This window comes from Rhamphochromis longiceps, linkage group LG13, assembly GCF_057381845.1.
Source record: "Rhamphochromis longiceps isolate RC_006_pf linkage group LG13, R_longiceps_female_GT1.1, whole genome shotgun sequence".
Classification (NCBI taxonomy): Eukaryota; Metazoa; Chordata; class Actinopteri; order Cichliformes; family Cichlidae; genus Rhamphochromis; species Rhamphochromis longiceps.
In genome coordinates, this window is record NC_140569.1 from 13,279,226 (window position 1) to 13,296,201 (window position 16,976).

The 16,976-nt window shown below is 39.2% G+C and overlaps 2 protein-coding genes across 2 annotated transcripts in view; both read left to right on the forward strand.

The window, feature by feature from the left end:
* Positions 1-1,983: 1,983 nt before the first annotated feature.
* LOC146655464 (ubiquitin-conjugating enzyme E2 D4-like) lies at positions 1,984-8,715 on the forward strand. Its single transcript, XM_085427760.1, has 7 exons — positions 1,984-2,137; positions 2,700-2,763; positions 2,881-2,912; positions 3,654-3,731; positions 3,968-4,073; positions 7,495-7,588; positions 7,668-8,715. The coding sequence occupies exons 1-7, from the start codon at positions 2,114-2,116 to the stop codon at positions 7,711-7,713; spliced, it is 444 nt and encodes a 147-aa protein (XP_085283886.1). The 5' UTR covers positions 1,984-2,113; the 3' UTR covers positions 7,714-8,715.
* A 1,298-nt stretch (positions 8,716-10,013) lies between these two features.
* The window catches only part of bicc1a (BicC family RNA binding protein 1a), a 60,257-nt gene continuing 53,294 nt past the window's right edge, over positions 10,014-16,976 (forward strand). Inside the window, exon 1 of the mRNA XM_085427764.1 lies at positions 10,014-10,497. Within this exon, the coding sequence (XP_085283890.1) occupies positions 10,305-10,497 (193 nt within the window). The 5' untranslated portion in view covers positions 10,014-10,304. The remainder of the gene's footprint in view (positions 10,498-16,976) is intronic.

Genomic DNA, 16,976 nt, shown 5'->3' on the forward strand with positions numbered 1-16,976 from the left:
CAGTCAAATTCACCGTTTGTATTTTATAACACTGCAAGTGTAAGAACTGGGATATACCGGCAATAAATTTATATGACTGGGCATGTCCAGTGCTGCAGTGATAATGAATAAATAAATGCACTCTGTGGCTTTGTGGTATGCAACAATCCAGGCGTGAAAGATGACAGATGTGCCCTTTCTCCTAGTGTATGTAACTGTATGCTTATCTCTCTACAGTCCTTCCTTCTTTGCTCTCGTAGGAATCAACCACTCTACAAGGTTGGCCAAACATCCAGTCCATTCCCTGTTTTCCTGTGAGCTGCAGATTTGTGAAAAATGTGCTACAGTCATCGGTATGCTGCTATAGCAACTTTGTAGAGGTAACAGGCGCCTCCAGGTGACTGTTGCTGTGAATTGGATGCTATGTAAGTAAAACTGAATCTAAAATTGAATTGAATAACGGGTTTTCAAACCTGATAATGAGGTAAGTGATGTCATATTTTCTCATGGCTTTGCGTTTCTTTAATTGCTTCTTTATAATCTTTCATGGACCCTAGATTTATATATATAATTTTTTCCCCTGGGTTGGGTGGGGGTTCGGTTACAATTTTGGCTCCGACTTGCCCTTAGTGTCATTTTGCACTTTTTTAGTCTTACTGACCAGTTAAAGTACTTTAAACTACAAATCACTTTCATCTTATTAGTGATTTAGGGGGGGAAAAGTCACTAAGCCTTGAACCCCAGGACTACAGTAAGTGTTAGAAATGTAGGTGTCATAATAAGCTGATAATTACATCTTTTTTTGTTTTGTTTATAACAATAATAAGATAATAAGATGTGATTGAAGTGCAGACTTTTACTGTTATGGCATGTGTCAGCTCGACAGGTCACTAGTGTTTATTTATGATGTGACTGATAATAGAAGAAGCAGGGTGTATAGTAAAGTGTACAGTGCTATACTTTCTGCTCAGATCCAGCCAAATGTTGCAAAACTGATTGGACAGTGCTTCAGAGTGCAAACAGTAACAGCAATGGGCTTTTAAAAAAACAGAAAATTATGTTAGTTTGTCTAATTTATTTTTAATCTCTGTAGTATGTAAACTATGTATACATCCTATATAGATTACCATGTATCAAAATGGTTGTATTTTCAAAAATATTTTTCATAAAATCCTTTGAAGTAAAGCAGAAAGTCTGCTCCACATCGTGATTGTTTGATAATATCTTCTGCTATTTTGTTACTTTCCTATTCTATGTTATACAAATAAGTTTTATGTTTTAATATTCTATGATTTAATACTATCTAATTCGTAAAAAAACAAAAACAAAAAAAACAATACAAATATCTTGATGTGCAAGGTTTTAATAGAACAATATGTCATGCTACTGATTATATAATTTATTTCCCTGATCAACACTCCAATGCTTTATTGTTTGGTTGTAATCAACAGAGTCCCAAGATATCCTTAAGTGTTCAGTGAAACTTACATCATAGTGAGTTCTGACTAGCTCCAAATAGGTTTGTGTGTGTTCAGTTTCAAACATGTTCCCCAAAAATCAGACATTAAGTTGTAATATCAAAGTAATTTTCAAAAAGAAAGAACCCCACTTGCAGTAAATGACATACTTAAGCACCTTCATGTCAAACATATCCTTTAACAACAAACTAGCAAGCTGTTTATTTGTCAAGTTAGACACCAAAAGCATCAGAATACTTTATTAATCTCATCTGAAATTATGTACAGTTAAAAAATATGAAAGCATGTAAAGTTTTATTTTTTTAACTGTATTAAAATACGTAATCAGTTGTTATAAACCGCTGCATAATATCAGTAAAGAAAGAATACATAAGGTGTAGTAGTAAGTTTGCTAAGTTAATTGTTCACTAATTTCTTGGAAGAGTCAATTTTAAAGGATGATTTGTTCCTCGGTGAACGGTCCCTTTAAGTGGCTTGACTAAAAACTCCAACCCCCACAATGCACCGGTCCGTTCTTCAACAAAAACGCGGAAACAATAGAGGCAATCAGTTTGTCAAAACAGATAACACCGAGTCGGCAGAAAGTGAGCGTAGTTGGTGCTGACAGCTGTCAAAGTTAATATCTATCGTCTGTCAAACGATCTAAAAGACTAGCCATGGCTCTGAAGAGAATACAGAAGGTAAAGAAAATAATCGTTTTTTTACATAATTTGTTTGATGTACGGTGTACAGGTCGGAGCGATGCGGAAACATAGCTTTAACGGTAGCGAGTCAGTTGTCTTACAGCATATTTGCTAGCGTTATCAGTGTTTTATAATGTTTTTAAATTCGCAATGAACAATTGTCAGTATTTCTTTTTTACCGTCTGCAAGTCATTTGAGCCAATACAGGTACAGAAATGGAATAACAATCCTTCTGTTTTTTTTCAGCCAGGCTTTTCTTTTGTGATATTTAAGTTATGCTATTGTTGGGTGTATGCCTGTCGCCGTGTTGAAGAGACTGATAAACCTCTTTAGGATCAAGTATTTGAGAAAGGGCCGGGGCTTTATCGTGTGACATGTTGTGCATTTTTGCAGGTTTATTAGCCTAAATCCAAACCCGCTGCCGGTTGTAGTCGTGGTTTTGTTAGATTTAGAGGGTAGTTTGCCCACATTAATATACAGTCTAACAAAATGTAACGCTTGTGTTGCTTCTTAATCAGTGCACACGCTGACAAACTCTAAAACTGTTGATTTTTTTCAGGAGTTAAATGACCTACAGAGGGACCCTCCAGCTTCATGTTCTGCTGGACCTGTTGGGGAAGACAGTAAGTGTGACTTTTGGTTAATTTTGCTACTTTTTAGTCATGTCTCAAAGTTTAGTTGTGTCTTTTGGGACTGTGTTGTATGCTCACATGCTGTTTCTTTATCGTTGTTTTCTTTAGTGTTTCACTGGCAAGCTACCATCACAGGACCGGTGAGCTTTTTCTGGATATGATTCCTGGACATTTTCTTTTTAAACCAAGCTGCTTCTGGATCTCTAGACAATAGTGTTTTATGTGGAGTTTACAGCCCTTTCTGTTCTTTATGGCCAGCACAGACTGGCACACTCTATCCTGATGCTATTCACTGAAGGCCAGGTCATTATTGAGGCCATATATTGTATCTCTCATGCAACACATTATCGATACACTGATGGCAAGTGTCGAAATTCTTTTGAAACATGTAGTCACTTTAAAGTGCATCCTCATGTGAGTTTGAGTCGATAGAGTCACTATTTCATAGTTGTTGTTGTTTTAAATGGAGAGACTTTTTAAAATACCAAGGGTGAAGGAAGCAAAAGTTGAATAGCTTCTTGTGACAAAACTCTCTGGGGGCATAAATCAGTAAACAGGGATAGAAAATTGAAGGCTTTCCAGTTTTATCAATCCATTCTCTTCCAATTATCCTTATCAGGATCACATGGGAATGGAGCCTATCCCCGCTATCATAGGACGAGAGGCAGGGGAACCCCCTGACACTAGTCTGCTCCAACTAGTTTTGCCGATATATACACAATGCCTGCTTTTTGCTCTTATAATTGTTTGATCATCAAGGATCATGACATTACTGTGATATTGTGGTAAGATATAGTGATAGTATCACCGGTGACTATATCCCTGTAATTAAGAAAGAAGTGTTGGGTATGACTTTAAACCAGTTTTCTACTTTATTTCAGAATGATAGCCCATATCATGGAGGAGTTTTCTTCCTTTCTGTGCATTTCCCCACTGACTATCCCTTTAAACCACCAAAGGTAAGTGTATTTGTTCTTGAGACTAATTGTCTCAGAAGTACTACACTATACTATACCGATAACACTATTTTTGTCACTGTATAGAGTAAATGATTAATGAATATTGTATATTGTTATTAGATCCAGTTGTATTCAGAAAATGAATGGTATCTTTTAAATAAAAATACTGTTATTACAGTATTTGTTTTTTAAATTATAGCTAATTTTGCACATTTGTGCTTTGCTTTTATTTACAGGTTGCCTTTACTACGAAAATCTATCACCCAAACATAAACAGCAATGGTAGCATTTGCCTTGACATCTTGAGGTCACAGTGGTCACCTGCACTTACAGTATCAAAAGGTAACCAAATCCATGTCCACATTCATTTTATGGACATGGATTTATGATTCGTTGTATTTGATACATTTACTTGTACTCTGGTTTTTAAGGACCCCTAAAACTGAGAGATTTGGATTAACTGTTCATCCTGTTTTGTGTTTTAGCATGGACAAGCAGTTTTAGTTTAGAAATTCATGTGCACTCAGGATATCTGCTCTTGCTCTTATAACTGGATTCCAGCATTATTATCTTCACTTGTGCTTATATTACACCCAGTAGCTGGAGTCTGCACGTTACTTAACAGCATCTCAGCGCATACATCGGATTCAGTGAAAAGGGGTATACGCCTACCTTTACCATATGACTAATACAAATTCAGCAAGGCAATTCCTGATGCCAAGCAACAATGCCATGTTTAAATTATTTAAAGATGGTCTACCTGTTTGATACGAGCAATGACAGTATAAGTCTTAATCATTCTGACACTTACATGCTTTTTTTAAGAGAGATGTCCTCCTGTATGCCAAGGTTTTCTTGGCCGTTTAAAACACATGCTCCTCCCGAGCCACTCATCACTACCTGTGACCTTGTGCTCCAGCTGAAATAAGGACAGCAGCTACTTACTACCTGTCCTGCCCTAATTCGTCATCCTCCTTCGCATGAAAAAAAATGGTGTAAAAGATGGCTGTAGTTTCCAGTTCTAAAAACTGAACAACTCCAAAGCGCCTTAAACTTGCATTTAAGGCACTTTTAATCCACAAAAAAACAGCCCTCAGTTCCCATGCTTTGCTATACAATACTTTGCAGTTTTCAGGTTATACTATATAAATAAAACATAAAAGTTGTTTTTTTTTTTTTATTTTGGTAAATATAAAGATTTATAAAGGAGGATAAACCAGGGTTTTCTCATTGGCATGTAGTTAGTCAGATCCACCTTTCTGCAACAACAAAAACATTCATCTTGTAGCTTCACAAAGGAACTTGATTAACCTGTCGATGACTTCATGGCGATCCCGACTCTTATGCAGTCTAGAGAAGGAAACAAAGACGTCTATTGATTACTAGTAGTTAGCATGGATAACTAATCATAGTCAAATCAAATCAAATCACTTTTTATTGTCACATCACATGTGCAGGTACATTGGTACAGCACATGTGAGTGAAATTCTTGTGTGCGAGCTTCACAAGCAACAGAGTTGTGCAAAATACAATAATGTAAACAAGCAAAATACAAGAATGGCTACATCTGAAACTAATAAATATATGTACAATATATAATAGTATATGCATTTCTGGATGTGTATACTAAATATTTTTCTACGTGTGTGTGTGTGTGTGTGTGTGTGTGTGTGTGTGTGTGTGTGTGTGTACACATATTTTACAAATTAAATAGAGTAAACAATGAATAGAATATATAAAATAAATAAAATAAAATATACAGAGTGAGACATGTGCAAAACAGTGGCATTACTGTACAGTATGGAGTGCATAATGTTAAAGTTCCAGTAGTGAAGCTGAGGTGTCTATGACGTGTTCAGCAGTCTGATGGCCTGATGGAAGAAGCTGTCTCTCAGTCTGCTGGTACGGGACCGGATGCTGCAGAACCTCCTTCCTGATGGAAGCAGTCTGAACAGTTTATGGCTGGGGTGACTGGAGTCCTTGATGATCCTCCCCGCTTTCCTCAGGCAGCGCTTCCTGTAGATGTCTTGGAGGGAGGGAAGCTCACCTCCAATTATCCGTTCAGAGCACCGCACTACTCGCTGGAGAGCTTTGCAGTTGTAGGCGGTGCTGTTGCCATACCAGGTGGTGATGCATCCAGTGAGGATGCTCTCAATGGCACAGTGATAGAAGGTCCTGAGGATGTGGGGGCTCATGCCGAATCTTTTCAGTCTCCTGAGAAAGAAGAGGCGCTGCTGCGCCTTCTTCACTGTTTTGTTTGTGTGTACTGACCACGTAAGATCCTCAGCCAGATGTACTCCAAGGAACCGGAAGCTGCTCACTCTCTCCACAGCAGCGCTGTTGATGGTGATGGGGGTGTGTACTTCTCTGCACCTCCGGAAGTCCACTATCAACTCCTTTGTCTTTGCGACGTTGAGGGTGAGATGGTTGTCTTGACACCAGTGGGTCAGGGTGCTGACCTCCTCCCTGTAAGCTGTCTCATCACTGTTGGTGATAAGATCCACCACTGTAGTGTCGTCCGCAAACTTCACAATGATGTTGGAGTTGTTAGTGGCCGTGCAGTCGTAGGTGTAGAGTGAGTACAGGAGAGGGCTCAGTACACACCCCTGTGGAGCACCAGTGTTCAGTGTGATGGGGGATGAGGTGATGCTGCCTAGTCTGACCACCTGGCGTCTGTCAGACAGGAAGCTAAGGATCCAGCTGCAGAGGGAGCTGCTCAGTCCTAGATCCTGCAGTTTCCTGTCCAGCTTCGAGGGAACGATGGTATTGAATGCTGAGCTGTAATCTACAAACAGCATTCTCACATACGTGTCTCTCTTCTCCAGGTGTGACAGGGCAGTGTGTAGTGTCAGGGCTATGGCATCATCAGTGGACCTGTTGTGGCGGTATGCGAACTGTAGAGGGTCCAGTGAGTCGGGTAGTGCAGAGCAGATGAAGTCCCTGACCAGCTTCTCGAAGCATTTGCTTACGATGGGGGTCAGGGCTACAGGTCGCCAGTCGTTCAATGAGGAGATGGTGGAGGATTTGGGTACAGGGACGATGGTGGCCGTCAGTACTGACCCTGTTGTCTATGCTAGTAAATGTTGTGCAATTAAATATAGGATTTTTTTTTCATGCCACTGCTGTCTCCATACAGATGTGCCTTATCAGATATAAACAATGGTAACGAGTTTGCAGCAGTGTTATTTGAAAATGTAAATGTATCAGTGTGGATGGATAAATTACAGCAGTGCCATGTCAGATCTGTATCTGTTTTGCATCCGTTTTATTTTGAAATCACAGGAAATGAAACTTTTTAAATAAATCAATATAATTAACAGTTAATTGAAATGCTGGGTAAAACATAACATGAGGTGGGAATTTCAAAGATGAGCATAATGCACACAGTTTGCATTGAAGCAATCTGCTGTCTTGTCACGAAGTCTGGAGTCTTCCAAGTGAATGATTTCTAGCCCTTAGGAAAATGGGTAATAGGATTTTTTTTAGGGTTGATTATCCAGAAATGTGACCTCTGCACTTCTGTCAGAAAAATATCAAATGCATGTTTTATGTTTAAATACACTTACTAAAGACCTACACTAACAGGATTTTGATGTCAGTGTACATCAAATCAAAGCTCATTTATTTGTATTTCAAATTTAGAGTTATTCTTGTGTATATGAGGAGCTTGAAAAAATAAAAATAAACTTTCTTAAAGTGACCATGGTGATTTAATTAAATTAAATTAATCCATTTATTTTCTTATGTGTCTTTGTTTCAACAGTTTTATTATCCATATGCTCACTGCTTTGTGACCCAAATCCAGATGATCCCCTAGTCCCTGACATCGCGCATATTTATAAATCAGACAGACAAAAGTAAGTACAAAGCCGATTGTTAAGAAAACACAATTACACAAGTGCACAGTTCTCTTAACATGATTTTCTTTCTCTTTAGGTACAACAAAATTGCCAGGGAATGGACCCAAAGGTATGCAATGTGAAGGACTGATGTTCCAGCTGCAAAGACGCATCCCTCAACACCTCAGAATATGACTGTTTAATTGCTTTATCCTCACTGGTTCTAATTGAGGTGTTTGACATGCTTGAAGCACTTTCTCTACCCAGACCTTACTTGACTTAACTGCTTTTAGTGTTTATTTTATTTTATTCTCTTAAATTGGCATTATTATTATTATTATTATTATTAGATATGAGATGGAAGTTTGGGGAGGTTCTTTTACATTTTTGCTGTATGGAATGATACTGAATTTATTTTTCATGATTTTTTTTTGCATTAAAATATTATGCAAAAAGTGAATTTATAATTGTTTCTCAGGAGTACTCACAACTAAACTGAAAATGGTTCAGTGATAACTCTTCATTTCTACAACCAAGTCTTGGTGTCATAAACCTGACCACTAGGTGGCAGTCTTTACTTTTTACTTGCCAAACATTTCTGGTGGATAATTTAATATTCGTGTTTGTGTTACATTTAATTCAGGCCCATTTGCTAAATGGTTAATTGTGTGGATAGTGGCTATTATGGAGTGTTGCTCTGGCTATGAACTGAAAATGAGGCCTGTTCTGTCAATTGAAATCAGACCACCCATTACCATCACCTCTGCTCCTTCCTTTGTGCTGATGAAGCTCGTGTCTCCATATAAGTGGAGCACTTCCTGTTTAAAATCGAACTCAAGCATGTTTGCCCAGCTGTTATTACACTATTTTATAACCACTGCTTTCACAAAATGGCTTCAATTTGCAAACCACTTAGAAGTTTTATCATAAAGTGTGAGCCTCTCTGTCAATGATTTAAATCTTGCTGCATTTTAAAATAAAGCAATTTTTGCCAATGGATCAAGAGAGAAAAGCACAGTTTGTGCATATGTCAGTAACTATAATGATATAAATGGCTTTCTTTGTGCATTTTTACTTTATTTACCATAAACATATTCTGCATGGATGATGTAGTCTGGTTTTAGTCTGCAGTAAATACAACATTCCTCCAATGAAAAATAATTCAGACTTTGTTTTCTCATTTTGTATTGTTCTGGATGTTAAAGGTTGTTTTTAAGAAAACCTAATAGTTGCACAGTAAGCTGATAAAACATCAAAGCAATATTTGATGTGACTTTTTCAGACTATTGGATTTACTAATAGTCTAAAGAAGACTACTCGTACTGTTGTCTCACACTAACAACGTCCTGTGCTTGAATCCAGTGAAACTGGCTGTATGTGTGAATGGTTGTCTGTCTCTGTGTTAGAGAGGCTCCAGCCCCCCACCCACCTTCAACCCTCCACAACCCTGAACTGGATTGTCTTGGTCTTAATAACTCTTACAGCCTGCCAAGAAACAAGCATCCTAGTGTTTTTTTTCCTGACCATTTAAATAAGCATGTAGGACATTCAGGTGGTTGCTTTACCCTTGACAGAATTTTTTGAAAGTTTAGCTCAAGGGAACAGATGTCAAAGCTCATCTGCATTTTTAGAAATGCAGTTAAAACTTCTCTCATAAGACTAAAATTAAATTGTCAGGTACTTAATAATTACCACTTTTAATCCCAGATCTCAGGAAGAAGTTGGAAAACGAATTAGGCCAAGAACCGTGGTCCTGCGGCTACATGATTAGTTTGCAGTGTGATAAAAGCTCCATCTGCCACATTAGGGTTGTTAACATGGAGGTTTGTTATGTCTGAATTGGCTGGCAAGCACAGCGTTAAGTGGCACCTTACATTTAAATCAAAATAAAGATTAGCAATGCTGTTCCTGTTGTAGAGGACAAACCTCTGAGATCAGTGAATATGAATAACTCTGGATGTCCATAGCTGGCATTACTGAGTGACCTCTACACTCCCTTTTGTTTTGTTTTCTCTTTCCTGTATTACTTCCCTTTCCCACTCTAGTGTTTCCTCTATAAACCAATAGATAGTTTGCCTAGGGCTGTTTGGAGGGGGAAAAGTCACAGCAAAATTGGTTTATACACACGTCAAAGCTGTCTTTGTGTCTAATTATTTATAGAGACTTGATTGTCACGTCTGCTGGTAATTTAGTATAATTTTGGACTCATAATAACTATGATTTCCGTGGCTATAAATGGCAATATAATCCCTCAACAGTTTCCCATAAATGAGACATACAAGTTGTGCCCTTACGAGCATAAACACAAATCAAAACCAAAAACTCTCACATATTCAAGTTTGGGGAACTTCTCAGGAACCCAGGGGGAGGTATAGATCCTCGAGAAAAGTTTCTGGGAGGAGTCCCGCTTTTTTTGCTGGATGACACGTGAAACTTTCCTGAGGAGTTGCTTGGTATGTTTGGTGCGTGTACTGTAGCCGTCCGTTAACTCGCCAGACAACCTATAGCGAGTGGTTCCGTGTGCGCCTGCCTATTTTTAGAAGCCTGCCTAATGGGGGGAAACGAAGGAGCTTAAAGAAAACTGCAGAGGAAGGTCACAACTGCGTTGAGATGAGCTTCCACAACGACTCGAAGTGACGGAATAAAAAGTAGCAGAAGTAACGGCGCTTTCCTGCTACTCGACCTAACTTTGAGTTAAACGCAGTGGCCGCTGGAGAAGTTTCCGTGCAGCACAATGGCTGCCCAGTGCGACGCTTTAAGCGGATACTTGCAGCAGTCGGACCAGGGCTCCAACAGCGAGCGCAGCGCAGACTCTCCTCTGCCGGGCTCAGAGGAAGATCTCAGCGGCCCTCACTCGCTGCCAGACCCGGAGTGGACTGAGGAGAGGTTTCGGGTGGACCGTAAAAAGCTGGAAGTCATGTTATTAGGTAATAAAATTAGCCATGTGCAAAGTTAGATAGTTTAAACATTTAAACGAACAATGCCTTGCATCCCGAAGCAGCTTTCGCCCGGCCCTTTGTTTATTTTAGACTCATATAATCAAACTTTTTCGAAGTTGTTTAAATTTCAGGCCTCTTATTCGGGGAATTTGAGCGTGTCATTTGCTTAATCCGAGAAAAATCAATTAAGTCAAATGGGCCGCGCCAATTAGCTATTGACTTCCAATTAATGGCGTGGACATAAGAAAACAGCGTAATAGCTAACCACTCAGAAGCTGTGGGCAGCCCTGGAAAAATGGACGTCCACATTTCTTAATTTTTGCACCTTAACAAACAGAAGGTCGAAGAAGTCGGTTAACCATCATTGGAGGTATTTTTTTTGGGTAGTTGCGTGCTCCAGCCACAGGCTGTCGCTGCAGCAACTACTGCAGTCTGCATTTGTTTGTAGAGTAAACTGAGTGTCTGGCTCTTTGCAAAATAGTCTGCATGATGCAAAACCTTTGCTTGACTTTTTAGAAAATAATAAACTGGAAGTTGATTAGTTACCATAAGCCGTTAAACAAATCCAGTAGCAACAGCTGTAATTGCATCACACTGTGTGATCCATTCTGTCTTCAATACAACAGAATCCTGATGAAAAGTTAAAAGTGGGATCTCTCCTAATGACGTGCAAGTGACAATGAACACTTAAACAAGCGATGACAGGCTTGTAAAGAGAGGCCCAGTCAGACTCAGTTAAGAGTTAAGAGGTCCCTGGAAACTCAAAAGGTTGATGTAATTTATCACAGATTTCAAAACGCTGGAGTGTGGAATATTAGAGCATTACATAAGTGGGCTGGATTCTTTATCATTTCCACAGGAAGGCAGTGACTTGGATCTGATGAGCAGCCAAACAAGACTTTAGGAGGAATATTATCAGTCATAATCATGTTGAAACGCTGTCAAGGACACTATATCGTGTGTGTTGACAGCAGTAATGACTATTGCTTAATATTTTTTTAAGACTTTAACTTGGGGAATGCGGTTCATCGGTTTAGTCTGAGCTGTCCTAACTGGAACTAGGCTCTGAAAAGAGGCAGGTTTTGAAGTCCATCCCTTATACTAAAAACACAGACATACACATGCACACACGTAGTTCCCTCTTGAGAAAGTCCTTGCTGCTGCCTAACTGCTCTGTACATTCCTCAGTGCTCCATGTCATCCCCAACTCTTCCAGGAAAACAACTTTGCTAGAGGCTGGCCCTAAATCCGAGTGTTCCGGACACACCGCACGCCACGTCATGCAGTGTGTCTGCGTGTGCGTATGCCATATGTAATCTGTACAGTTTGTCAGATTTTTATCTTTGCCAACCTCTTGTTTCCCAGTTGCTCTTTTATGACATCATGGCTGACGCTGCACATGTTGACATTGCAGCTAGGATGCAGAGTAGGAAAGGCTGTTGGGATCCACTCTTGATCTTTATAGTCAGCTGTAGGTGCAGGTTTAAATACCACAGTGCTTTAACAGTTATTTTCACTGGTTTTGATCTGAAGCCGAGATCTGAGGTCTCCTCATAGCTACCTTGGTTATCTTGCAGTAAACATTTTGCAATCCAAGCGTGTGCAGAACATTGCAGACGATTCATTAGGATAGAAAAAGTTCAAAAGTTTGTTTAAGCCTACATGATCATATATTCTCATTTTTAAAAAATTATTATTATTTATTTATTTGCTCAGTAGGTGTAAATTCACATCCCCTTTGTCGTCATCCCGTTTGGTCAGCGCATTCTAACATCTGGCTGTGTTTTGATTGGATAGACTGTAGATTTTGATGTGGTACATCATGTTCTGTAGGCCAGAGTTTTGGAGCATAGTGAAATCATTTTATGGGAGCTCCAGTGTATTTTTACCCAGTGTTTTATTGTCTGTGAGGTATCTCTGGCTTCTCTTTCTTGGAAAATTAAGTGTTTTTGACCCCAGAGAAAGAGCTGTGGGTCAAATCATGCAATAACCTATTCTTTTTTCTTTTCTTTTTTTTCTTTTTTTTTGCCAGATTCAGGTAATGTTCCTGCACTGTTTGCATTTTTGCTTTGTTAAAATACAGATTATATGTAAGCAGCTGGCATACATTTTATTTTATTTCATTTCTTTGAAGACATGGAAAACTTTTACAGTACTGCTTGGAAACTGCATTCACAACTAATCTTCAGGGAAACTGATGGGAGGATTTGAGGCAGATGAGAGATGACCACTTGCCTGCGTACCATGTGGTTAAATATTCATCATGTTTAATTCAAAGATTCCAGTCTGAAACAGCAATGAATAATATATATAGTAAGCTTTCATACGGTACATTTAATCTATTGTTTCAACTCCAAGCATTTTATTCACCGGTATGGGATATGACCCTCTGTAGCTTTATATTACAAGTGCATTTGCTTTTATTGGCTTCCAAATGATTTCTCAGTATGAAACCTAGCTTTATTTAGAACATACAGGTAAGGGGTCAGAGAAGGACATCAGCCTACTGAGAGCCCTTTAGTCAGGGGTTGCATAAATTCTGGTGAATAAAAGTGACCCAGTAGCCCTCTGTGCCCATTAAAAGATGTTGGTGAGTCACCAGCACGTCTCCACGACTTTGCACTGAAACAGAATCCCATGATACACACTTAACCTGCTGTTCGAATCAGCCGCATTTTACTATCCCCCTGTTCTGGCACAGTTTGCTTCAGGAGAAAATGGAAATTATTAACGGCTTTTCAATTACAAATTTACTGTCTCTCGCATTGGCAGGGACACAGGTTCCTGGGCTTAGATCAGTAAATAGAGTGTAAAGTGACAACAAAATCTCACCCTAACAGCTATCTGGATTTACTGTTGTACTCTTGGCACCCGCAAATAGAACTCCCAAGTTAATGGCTTGGAGACATTAACAGAGGGATGGTCTTGTGTGGGCAGGGAACAGTGTAAGAGAACTTTTGTGCCTATTACATCGCTATTCAAACTCACGAAACTAAGAAACTGGGGGCAAGTGTGGGAAAGAGGTAACATTTGTTTCCCACTCCAATTATCAAAATTGAATGCATCTGTAAGTGCAACATGATTTTCCGTGAGTTTTCACACATGTATTACCTATGTGCTCTAATATGCATGGCTCAACTGTAAGAGCTCTGGATCATTTAGACTACTAATGATTAGAGTTAAGCTGTGTTTGTGAGTGAATTTTGGCTCCTGGTGGGCCACTGTTTATACACATCCTAACAACATGTTTGCTGAGTAACTGCGACAGCAGCCTGCAATTAGACTAAGTGAATCATTTTCGTCACTGAACTAATTTGTTTTCCTGCTTCTAAACCACACACTATTGGTTAGGCTTATTTCTAAATGGAAAAACCGCTGCATATGACACTGAGAGAATTTTCAATTATTTTCAGCATTATAATGAAGTTATTTTAGACACTAGGGGATCTGAAGATACTGGTACTAGTTCACAATTTTTGAATTTGTGGGACGGAATGAAAAGTTTTATTTTTAAGCAGTGTAGAAATTCTAAATGGTAGAATAGACATTTAGTGGCTTGTTTCTATATCTAAATGATGAGGTGTAGGTTTGTGTGTCTGTGTGTGTGTGGGCGGGCGCTTAACCTCCTCTTCCTCCTGGATGCTGGGTAAGACTCGCAGGCAGGAAGTGAGTGTCTTTTGGGGAATGTGCTGCAGGCTTTCTCTTGTTCTCCCCTTTTATTGCTCCCTCTTGAGTATTCAAACAGTGCTCTGGTGTTGCAGCTTCCATCACATCCACTGTAGAGTTGTTGGACTTTCCCCAAGTCTTTATCTCATACTAAGACACGATCCTCACTTTAACCTTCAAACCCAACCAAACGCAGGCAAATCACACATCAGAAACTCTATAGTTTAGCTGCATGATTCATTTAAAATAACTGAACTTTGATAATCTAAGGCATGACATTAGCTGTTTGCAACACTTTGCCTCACTCGTCCACCCAAAATTGCACAGCGGTGCCGTCCAAAGATGTCACCTGCTGTCGGGAACAACTTCAGTTCAGCATCTTGCTAAGGGCGTCTCACGATGTGGAAGAGCCAGGGACTGAATTGCTAGCCATTAAGCACCACAATATTTACCTAGTCTAAAGTGAAAGTAAAGATGGAGAAGCCTTACACAGTCCAACTTTTGAAAACATTTCAGTCATGAATGGAAAATATGTGCAGGGCCAGCGCAAGAGAAGGAAAATCCCATATGTCTGAATGTAAAAATCCTTCTTTTTTTGCTCTGATGAGTTAGTCATCTGTTTCTCAGAGCTATTGTGATCTTTAAAACAGATTTTGAATGTAATTCAATAAAAATGTGTTATACTTGTAAATGTGCCAGCAGAATAGATGTACTCTTCTCTCTATTGGAATCGGTTTTGCCTTATTAGACCTAAAAAGACTTCACTATGATTGAAGTTTGAGTTATGAGAGAGTTTAAATCCCCAGTGATCAACTGATGGAAGAACTGAGATGACCGTTTTTGTTCATATAAATACTTTTTATGTACTGTCACACTGCAAAAACAATGGAGAAGGATGGGATGGGTGCTGGCTGTTGTCCCAACAACAGTTTGCTAAAAGGGCAATCAATGATGATTTTCAACCATTTTCTAAGAAGTTGGAGAATTTTTAGGCTATAAATGGAAAGATTGTAAGAAATGATCAAAAATAGTTTTTTAAGAAGAATTCATGACACTAAAATTGTAAATCGCCAGATATGGAGAGGAGTATACAGGCAATACTGTATGTTTCATGTCTGAAAATGCACCACTAAACACTACACGATATGTTCTGTGCAGCAAAAGTTGCCTGACTTATTAAAAAGAAGACATGCACTGAAAGAATATGTGTATATTGCATTTTTAGAGCACTTTAATCACTGAATCATTTATTGTATTCAAACACACATCAGCAAATACAGTTCAGCAGTATAAATGATTAAGTTCATTTGCCTGCTGGTTTTACTCTTGACTGGATATTGCCTGGTTGCAGTTTGCCACATTTCCTCTCTCCCGTTTTCTCCTGGGTTTTGCAGATTTTACTGAAACATGCTGATACAATTAAACAATTCTATTCGACTTTGCTTACGCGTTGAATTCCTTCATCCTGGGCATGATGAGGCTTTCAGGAGCTGTAATATAATTGAGCTTCAGTCGGTGGAAAAACCTGTAATTCATTACTCAAGAAAATAAAACCAGGAGTCTTATTTCAACAGTCCAAGTGGAGCTGGAGTGCTGTGACCCAATTCTATGCTCCTGGAACTGTAAATGGGCTGAAATGAATACCTGTTTTTCTTCGTCCCTCAAACCTCTCTTTCTTCAACTCTTTTCAAAGTGCAGATTTACATTCTGTCTGGTTTGCGGTTGCTATTTTAGAAATGTTTCATGTGGGGCACCCCCGACTTATCCTGCGCTCATGTGCGCTCACCACACTCGCATAAATGTGCACGCACGCGCACCCCACCCAGCCCTTAACCACTCCCCCTAGAGCTTTCATTGTTTATCTATGGAGAACCTTGGGTTTTGGCTTGTTGTTCTCTCTCCTCATTCAACATCCAGTACAGCCTGCCTTTTCTCCACTTGCCTTGATTGGGGGGAAAACTTTTTTTTTAAATTAATTTTAATAAGGGCACCTTTTCGATCTGGTTCTTCCCTTTGCCAGAATACTCATTGCATGAACAAAAGAGAATAGCTGGGGGGGAGCAGTCCTTCTCCCTTTATTTTAAGGTTAGCCAATGTCATTGATTTCATTATGTTTTTCTTTGAACTGTTTAATAATGCGCACACTATTCTGATTGATCGCATTAGCCTAGATAACACAGAAAATGTGAAGAATTGTTGCATGCATGCATCTAAGGATTTTCTGCATCTATACAAGGAAAAAATGTGCTTTTCTACGGTTGCAATGCTGATGAACAGGACATGTCAAGCGATTTCTTAACAGTCCAGTGTAATGTTTACAGAGGAGCTCTCAGCCTGTTAAATGAGAATAACTCCCTATGCTCCATGGGGGATCTAACAAAGTAGATACCAGGCACCAGGAATGTACAGCATTATGTAATCACTTGGCAGTATTCACACAAGGGAGGTCATAACGCAGACATGTTATCGAGAACAGCTTGATACTGGACTAGTTGACCCTACTCCCCAGGATGCTTGAGTGTAAATAAATCTCGCTGCTAATATGATGTAGAAATAGTCTAGGTGTTTATGGATAGATATATATTTTTAATTGTATTTATTTTTTAAAGGTGCTTTAAGGCTGTTCTGAAAATTTTCTGTGCTGTCCATTCTTGTGCCCCTGGGGTCAGTGAGTAGTCTTTCTCCAATAGGCTTTTATCATTGTCAGACAGCGACATCTGGCACTTAGCGGGTGTATTTGATAGCATAGTTGCTTGGCAACCCAGTAGGAGTTGAGCTGTTTTGAGAGACTGAGAGTGACG

Bases quoted from the DNA above. Each gene is read 5' to 3' on its own strand.
- LOC146655464 (XM_085427760.1), top strand. From the start codon at position 2,114: ATGGCTCTGAAGAGAATACAGAAG. The intron at 2,764-2,880 runs GTAAGTGTGACT...TGTTTTCTTTAG, and splicing joins TGGACCTGTTGGGGAAGACA to TGTTTCACTGGCAAGCTACC. The intron at 7,589-7,667 runs GTAAGTACAAAG...CTTTCTCTTTAG, and splicing joins TATAAATCAGACAGACAAAA to GTACAACAAAATTGCCAGGG.